The sequence below is a fragment of the Bombus terrestris genome, chromosome 1, assembly GCF_910591885.1.
Source record: "Bombus terrestris chromosome 1, iyBomTerr1.2, whole genome shotgun sequence".
Lineage (NCBI taxonomy): Eukaryota > Metazoa > Arthropoda > Insecta > Hymenoptera > Apidae > Bombus > Bombus terrestris.
Window position 1 is genome coordinate 16,384,087 of NC_063269.1, and position 8,717 is coordinate 16,392,803.

General features: G+C 27.7%; 3 protein-coding genes across 13 annotated transcripts; 2 read left to right on the plus strand and 1 right to left on the minus strand.

Moving 5' to 3' along the window:
* Window positions 1-147: 147 nt before the first annotated feature.
* On the plus strand, window positions 148-2,710 carry LOC100651593 (probable galactose-1-phosphate uridylyltransferase). Of its 5 annotated transcripts, none has more exons than XM_048405164.1 (8): window positions 171-450; window positions 817-828; window positions 1,053-1,112; window positions 1,191-1,360; window positions 1,443-1,648; window positions 1,717-1,945; window positions 2,017-2,233; window positions 2,314-2,710. In XM_048405164.1, the coding sequence occupies exons 1-8, from the start codon at window positions 435-437 to the stop codon at window positions 2,559-2,561; spliced, it is 1,158 nt and encodes a 385-aa protein (XP_048261121.1). In that variant the 5' UTR covers window positions 171-434; the 3' UTR covers window positions 2,562-2,710. The 5 variants fall into 5 exon arrangements, with proteins under 5 accessions (XP_003393491.1, XP_048261121.1, XP_020719710.1 ...); XM_012314110.3 differs by having other exon boundaries at window positions 175-450; window positions 694-828; XM_003393443.3 differs by lacking the exon at window positions 817-828 and having other exon boundaries at window positions 148-450.
* On the minus strand, window positions 1,737-5,703 carry LOC100651711 (adenylyltransferase and sulfurtransferase MOCS3). Of its 7 annotated transcripts, none has more exons than XM_012314063.3 (7): window positions 5,567-5,703; window positions 4,332-4,513; window positions 3,927-4,140; window positions 3,499-3,797; window positions 2,952-3,419; window positions 2,716-2,879; window positions 1,737-2,400 (listed from the first exon to the last, which is right to left on the minus strand). In XM_012314063.3, the coding sequence occupies exons 2-6, from the start codon at window positions 4,507-4,509 to the stop codon at window positions 2,728-2,730; spliced, it is 1,311 nt and encodes a 436-aa protein (XP_012169453.1). In that variant the 5' UTR covers window positions 4,510-4,513; window positions 5,567-5,703; the 3' UTR covers window positions 1,737-2,400; window positions 2,716-2,727. The 7 variants fall into 7 exon arrangements, with proteins under 7 accessions (XP_012169453.1, XP_048261104.1, XP_012169484.1 ...); XM_048405147.1 differs by lacking the exon at window positions 5,567-5,703 and adding an exon at window positions 5,371-5,509; XM_012314094.3 differs by lacking the exon at window positions 5,567-5,703 and adding an exon at window positions 5,075-5,093.
* LOC100651946 (ras-related protein Rab-39B) lies at window positions 5,546-8,429 on the plus strand. Its single transcript, XM_020864064.2, has 3 exons — window positions 5,546-5,680; window positions 6,210-6,319; window positions 6,428-8,429. The coding sequence occupies exons 1-3, from the start codon at window positions 5,573-5,575 to the stop codon at window positions 6,864-6,866; spliced, it is 657 nt and encodes a 218-aa protein (XP_020719723.1). The 5' UTR covers window positions 5,546-5,572; the 3' UTR covers window positions 6,867-8,429.
* Window positions 8,430-8,717: the final 288 nt, after the last annotated feature.

Genomic DNA, 8,717 nt, shown 5'->3' on the forward strand with positions numbered 1-8,717 from the left:
GCAGATTTTTTAGTATAATTAACTACGAAACATATTAGCATTCCTATGTCAAAAAATAAAGCAATTTAAACTGTATTTTCTTTACTGGCAATGCACATACATATATTTGTTTATTCGTTTTCCTATAAATAACGCTTGCGATATCTTTTAACATCTTAAGTTCGTTCTGATCGAGATCGAATCTGATTTTACACTACCATCTAGTACGTAGTAATACGTGATACACATTGATATGTGTACACATTGAACATTAGATTTCGTGAGCAATGTAAATGTTATCATAAATTACTATACTTGGTATAGTTACACAAGTATCTTGTTTGTGAAAAAAATGACACGTACATCTTAAATTACTGCTGTCATTAAAAATTTTCCAGTACGCTAATAGCACTCAAGCGACACTTGCGATACCAAAAGTAGATACCAAAGTACAAATGTCTGCATCAACAGGTAAAAATATTTTATATTAATTGAAAAATTAATCACTTAGTACAACAAATATCTATAAAAGATAAAGGTAATCGTTGTATTATTTATAAAAGGTACACATTATTAATCGCGTAAGGTTTTTTTCGAGTAAATAAATTTTATAAGAACATAAGCGTCGGTCATATGACCTTCCACAAATTTTGTTTTATTTTTTTTATATTATAAATGTGTAGTGGCATGTAAAACTAATAATAATTTTTACAGTTTATTGTACATTCTGTATGATCGAAATCAAAACAAAACCCGCGTGAGTCTATTGTGCATTATTTATAGTTCTGATTAAAACAAAATCCACATGACGATTAAAATTTATATTACTATCCGTAGCATTCCAAAAGTGTAAGTAATGCGTGTATATGTATATACTAATAAAGCAAAATACTTTTATATGATATTTTTAAATGTTTATATTGAATAATGTACTTTAATGCAGTAAATTAATTGTAATTTTGTAAAATAAATTAATTTGCTGTAAAAATTAATTTAATAGATTAATGTAATATATACATAATCTTATTCAAATTTTCTATGTATATACATGAAGACTTAATACTAATTTTCAGGTGATAAGAACAGCCTGAAAAATGGCACAGAAGCTTTAAAAAAACAATTTGATCCTACTGGTTAGAATTTTTGTTCTTATGAAGAAATTATATCAAATTCAAGTTCTATGTATCATCTATTAGATCAATATTTTATAGAACATCAACATATTCGATATAATCCCTTAAAGGGAGAATGGGTACTAGTGTCACCACATCGAATGAAACGACCCTGGGGGGGACAAATTGAAACAAATGTAGAAGAAGATCTCCCAGATTATGATCCTGATAATCCACTTTGTCCGGGCAACGTCAGAGCTAGTGGACAGGTAATGCATTTAAATAACTATCCTTTAACTTTAAAACCAGAGTTGCACGACTTTTCTGATACTAAATGTTCTTGTTTTCCAGATAACTCCAATATATGAAAATACATATTCATTTGTCAATGACTTTCCTGCATTATTGGAATCAGTTCCTAATCCATCAAAATCTGAAGATGAATTATTCCAAATGGATGCTGCCAGAGGTACTTGTAAAGTGATGTGTTTCCATCCCAAATCAAATGTAACAATAGCACTTATGAAAATTTCGGAAATTAAAGAAGTGGTTAAACGGTATGTTGGTAATACATTTAATTTGTAATATTGTAATATTTTATGTAATAAATGTCGTTATGATTTAGCTGGATTTTTGAAATGCTTGAGTTGGGAGAAAAATGGACTTGGGTACAAATTTTTGAAAATCGTGGTGCTGTAATGGGCTGTAGCAATTCTCATCCTCACTGTCAAATTTGGGCTAGCTCTTTCTTACCAAATGAAGCTAAAATAAAGGATAGATACCTCAGCGATTATTATAATCGTAATAAAAAACCACTTCTTATAGATTATGTACAAAAAGAACTTTTCAAAAAAGTAAAGTACCATATTAAGAGAATTTAGATTTAGATCTTCAGATTTTTTAATTTGTATATTTTATGTTGTAGGAGCGCATTGTATCAGAAAACCGAGATTGGGTAGTTTTAGTACCATTTTGGGCAGTATGGCCATATGAAACTATGGTATTGCCTAAGAAACAAGTATCTAGAATGCAAGATTTATCAGAAAGTCAACAAGAATCATTAGCAGCTACTATGAAAATACTGTGTACAAAATATGATAACTTATTCCATTGCTCTTTCCCTTATTCTATGGGTTGGCATGGTATGGTTAAATATTATTGGATATGTTCATTAAAAAAGGTCATGTAACTAATCACGATATTTAATTGATTCTATTTAAAGGAGCGCCAACTGGACCATATGTAAAACAAGATTATCCTTATTGGACTTTCCATGGAATTTATTTACCTCCACTATTGCGTTCAGCAACTGTAAAGAAACATATGGTTGGCTATGAACTTCTTGCACAAGCGCAAAGAGACTTAACGCCAGAACAAGCAGCAGAAAAATTACGAAATTTATCAGATTCCCATTACAAGTATCCAGAAACCAGTTTAACTAGTTCTGAGATAGAAGAGTATTCTAAATGAATTAATTCACTTCATATAACTATATATTTTTATAAATGTACGTGTTATTCACGTATATATATTTATAAAAATGTAATGTCGAATATCATGTAATTATACACATATTAATTTTAGTAGTAAAAATTAATAAACATGAAAGTAATCAATTACATACAATTTTATACCATTAATATACAGGAAATGTACAATCGATTTTCTTGCTCCAAGCATGAATGCCACCAATTACATCTTTTATTTCTAGATTACTTCCCTGAAATATTTCCTGAAGGCTTTTTACAGCCTTTTGCGAATCATTCCCTCTTCTGCACATAACATATACTAGAACAAATGCATACACATTTATTATATATTTACAACTTCAATATAACATATTAAGCAAAATATACTTACAACTAGCATTATCATGTTGTTTTTGTATTTCCTGTATTCTACTTCTTATTAATGTTACTGTTTCATTGTTATTAATATCACATAATGGTATATTTATAGAGTGCTTTAAATGACAGATGTCAAATTCTTCAGCTGAACGTACGTCGATTAAAATATGAGCTTTCGTGCCTAATTTCAATGTTGTGTTATATTCTTCCACGCTTATTCTTTCTTCCGTTCTTAATAAATTTAATTTCGGATCTTTATCATTTGCTTTTGCACCACAAAATTGTTCATAATCAATTAATTTGTGCAGAGTTGGATGTTTGCCGCAAACGGCACAGTTTATATTTTTAGCACGCAGGTTGATCTTACGAAATTTCGTTTCTAGTCCATCAAATAATAGAAGTTGACCGGATAGTACATGCGGAAGATCGAGTACTATCTTCAGCGCTTCTAATGCTTGTAAGACGCCAATAGTACCGACGGCTGTAATTAAATTAAGTAATAAATATTTTCTGAATTAAAAATACTGAATAAATTAATTAAATTAATTAAAAAATAATACCTGGGCCAAAAACACCACCATCTCCACAATTTGTTACTGTTTCTGGAGGAGGAGGTTTAGGAAATATACATCTATAGCAAGGTCCATTGTAATTAAATACAGATAAATGACCTTCAAATTTTAATGCTGATCCAGACACTAAAGGTTTATTACTTAGAACACACGCATCATTCAGTAAATAACGTGTAGCTACATTATCAGTAGCATCTACCACTACATCGTAACACTTTATTATGTCCAGAGCATTACTGCTATCTAGTTGAATTTTATATGGAGTAACTTTAATGTCACTGTTTAAGCTAAAATTAGGAATATTTAATTTAGATTATAAAAGTAGGGATATTTTATATCATGAATTTTACCATCAAATAAACATTTAATACATATACTTGTAAAAATCTATGCATATTATATTGATATACAAATACCGATTAAGACTTTCTGCAGCAGTATTTACTTTTGGTGTCCCAATACTTGTTTCTGCATATAATAATTGTCTATGAAGATTGTTAATTTCTACATCATCATAATCAATTATACCAATTTGTCCAACACCAGCAGATGCTAAATATAATGCAGCTGGGCATCCAAGTCCACCTGCTCCTACGATCAATATTGCGCTATTCTTTAATTTTACTTGACCTGTAATTATATAATGAAAAATGTTATAATTGAAAATAGAAACTTTATTATTATTTATATATCAAATTAAGAATACATATAGAAGAGAAAATATTAAATACTAAAGAATAACAGATTTTTGTTACATGAAATTTATATGATTTTAATTTAGTATATATAATACATTTTAAAATTTTATAAATAGAATATACCTTTAATAGCAATTTCTGGTAAAAATATTTGCCTACTATATCGTAATATTTCTTCGTTATTCAAACCGTAATCTTGTAAGATTTGTTTTTCGCGCCTTAAGGCAGCTAGTTGAGTTTCCTTCGTGCGTAACAACTCACGCAATTCAATAATTTCATCAATCAATTTCTTTTCGTTCATTTTTCTAGAAAAGAATTTAAAAATGAGTTACTGTTCTACTATAAAAGGTTAAGAGTAAAATTAAATTCAAAATTTTTTATTACAGAAAATCACGTAGTTAGGTTATACGTACTAAAACGTATTTACAAAATTAGTGGTTAGAAGGTTGTTATTACATAAGTAGCAAATCCTACATAAGAAACAACTTGTTATAGATAAAACTTAAACAAAGACGAGTGAAGATTATTATTCTAATCTTTATTATTATATTATTAATTTCGAATACTATTACTTTTTTTATTACTTTATAATCAGTATACACGTATCTATTTGAATAGATATATATTACACATTCTGTGTCCTGTTCTACATTTAAGATGCAAATGGCACTATGCTTTATATATTTAGTATACGTAAAAATGCTCGACTAATCTCTTAATTAACCTTTAATTCTTTCAACGTAATAGATAAAATGAAGAATTTATCGTTTCAAGTAGTATAACAAAAATAGAGAATATTTTCGAAACATTTTCGAATATTTACTTTTAGAGTTTAAAATAATATTCTTTTGTCCATTTTACTTAACTGATAAAGAAAAGAAGACAATATTTTCTTTTAATTTTTTTGGTGTTCATTGATTGTATACAGATTTGTATTAAGTAAACTATAAATATGTGTAAGCAATATTTATAAATTAAATTATGATGTCTTTCAAGCTTTCTAGTTAAACCCGTGAAATGTGTATTTTAGGTGGCTACTATGACCGCGTGGTTCTGTGAGCGTCCCAAAGAATTAAAGAAGAAAGAAGCAGTGAAATTTGGAACAGCTAAAAACAGCTAGTTCATTGAAAATTACGATGTGTTTGGTTTCAAAGATCCTTACGAGATCTACGTATTTATTAGCACAGTGTCGTGCGCAATAAGTGCAGTACAGTCTTGGGCAAAGGTAGGAAGTTGATGATTAATGTCACGGTCAGCGAGGTTCTCACTCTTGACAAGTACATACAAGAAAATCATGACTTTATAAGTGACAACTAGAGTATTGTTTGTGAAGAACTTTAATCGTAATATATACATACGTCAAGATGGTGGAACCAATTTTTGACTACCAATTTCGCTTGATACTTATCGGTGACAGTACCGTCGGAAAAAGTTCGTTACTGAAATATTTTACTGATGGGAAGTTCGCAGAGGTACGCAGCGACTCTAACCGTTATTGTCAACAATGTTGATAAAAATGTTGATTTTAATCAAATCTGTCATGTTTTGTTCTTTTGTCATTTTTCATAATATCAAATAAGTTGTACTGTAATTGATGTTGAAATCGAAGTTGAAATAGATTTTATGTCGTTGGAGTATTTCCAATTTTGCTGATCTAATAATATTTATGTAGTTGATTGCTATTTTTTAAATAAAGAATTCAGGACAGCATAAAAATGCTAATATTAAATATGTTTGAAGAATTTTTGTCACGCAAATGAATTAGTTTTAATATCCAATTATAATTATTATATACATTGTACAATTAGTAGGTTAATGAACAATAATAAACAAAACGGCATCTTTGATTGAGATACATTTTTATCTTTTATCTTGAATCTGTCATTGACTTTTATTTAGAGTATATTTTTTAGTAAATCAAAAATTATAATTCTTTTACAATTCAACGAGTTTATACCTGATATTATTATAGGAAGTATATAACATATTTTATTTGATTAGCTTTCAGACCCAACAGTAGGAGTAGATTTTTTTGCTAGATTAATTGAAGTAAAGGATGGAACAAGAATAAAATTACAGTTATGGGATACAGCTGGCCAAGAAAGATTTAGGTGTGTTATATTTGTATTATATGTTTTTAGTAATTATGAATATATTAAAAACAAGATATGATATGTCATTGATACAAGTAAAATAATGAAATGTGCTGTTTATTTTAGGTCAATTACAAAATCATACTATAGAAACTCTGTTGGTGCCCTGCTTGTGTATGATGTCTGTAATAGAGCAAGTTTTGAACATATTCCTCAGTGGATGATGGAAGCTCGTAGACATATTGAGCCACATCGCCCTGTATTTGCATTGGTAGGTTGTAAATTAGATTTAGTTACCAATGGAAGTAGACGAGAAGTTTCAAAGGAAGAAGCAAGAGCTTTTGCTGATCAACATGGAGTACATCATATTGAAACCAGCGCAAAGACTGGAGTTAATGTTGAAGAAGCATTTCGAACAGTTACACAGGAAGTTTATAATAGAATACAGACTGGTGAATATAAGGTAGAAGATGGTTGGGATGGAATAAAAACTGGATTTGCTAGGCCTGGTGGTTTAGATTTTAATCTAGTCGAAGCAGAACCTGCAAAATCCTCTTGTTGTTAAGTTAAAATTTAATTTGTTATAAAAGCAAACTATGTTCAGAATGCAGTGGCACTATAAATATTCATGTTTCTTAAGTTTTTCTAAATCTTGAGACATGTATATTAAGAGAAAGACCGAGAAAATACATTCAAATTTCCATATCAATTTTATTTGACAAACATGAAAGAAAATTCTATTCTTTAATAATTACATTCCACTGCATTCTCGTTTTAGAAGAAAAATTTACAACAAATTTAAAATATGTATAAATCTTGATTAGACATTTTTGTACATAACTTGTATAAACGAATGATTATATGTCATTGAAGTATATAGGCATTGAACTAGGACTGTTTCTTATCTTATTTAAGGAACAAAATATCTCAATGTAAAGAAAGTTCACGTTCATAGTATAAATGTAGCTATAGCATTTTTATGAATTTTATCATAAATTAATGATTTTGTTAATGATGAAAGAAAATAACGAATGTGCTTCTTTGTCAAAATCATCTTTTAAATATTGTAATAGTAGAGTATTTCAGTGAATATTATATAAATTAAAGAAAAGTTCTCGAAATAAAAGTGCAAATGTTTGTAGATCATGTGTTTTACATACAGAAGTTATTTTTTGTTTTTAATGACACAGTTTGTGATAATGTCACATATACATGAAGAGCCAAAATATATATATATATATATACATATATTCGTACTGTTCATATTTCATTAAAGCCAAACAAGTTAATATATCAGTACTTATATCTTAATTTATGAAACAATATATAAGAAGCGATCTGTATGTGCTCTAATTTTAAAACATCATAAACTTATTCTGTAAATATTATATTATATAATTATGTCAAAATATTACAAGATCTAATTATAGAATAATAGATAGTGCAGCACAATTTATATAAGTTGCTATGAATTAATAAACATCTGCTTTATCATATTTTTATCATAAGACATAAACATGTCAGTTTAAATATGATATGAAAAATTTATATAATCTAATATAATATTTTTAATACAACCATTTTTTATTGGATGGTACATTTTACATTTTTTCATGTCAATCTTTTAAAAGAAAATAAATTTCTGACTTTCAAGATATAAATTAAGAACATAAACACTCGCATATACATACATACATTTTTAAGACAGAAATAAATTAGTCAAATAAATTTTATTCGAAAAATATTATTTACGTGATTTGCATTTTTCAATGCAACACGAACTAAGCAGAGATGTATTTATATCCGTACAATGTAACAGATATATAGAATATCAAATGATAAAGTGCAGTAAAATCTGCATTTGTATAAATAGTGTAAGTAAATGCAGCATGAATAGAATTTACGTATAAAGTTTTGTACTTATTAACTGTGGCATAAGACAAAATGAGTAATAGCTAATAGAAAAAAAAAAAGAAAAACGCGGAACAGTAACATATAACTTATCATTATATTTGTATAGCTATAGGACATATCTTTTTGTTAATAAGTGATGTACGTATGTAGTGAATGTACAACGTTGTAATATCCTAATTGACAAATAGACTTTTTCATCTATAAAAAATCTAAATTTGTTATGTGTTCGTTTCTGTTTTAAAGTATTTTTTTTGTAAATAGAAATTAATATTATATTGAGGACATGAATTATAATAAATCTATGTTATATTATTTCAATATGTGACTATATAAAACTATAATTATACATAATATGTGAAAAACGGACACAGACATACATATATATACATACATATATTATAATGCTTATTTTATAAAAATTGTTTTCTCATAAAATTTATTTTATGTATAATTTGACAATTCAATATATACATCTTTGTGCACTACACATTTATATACACAT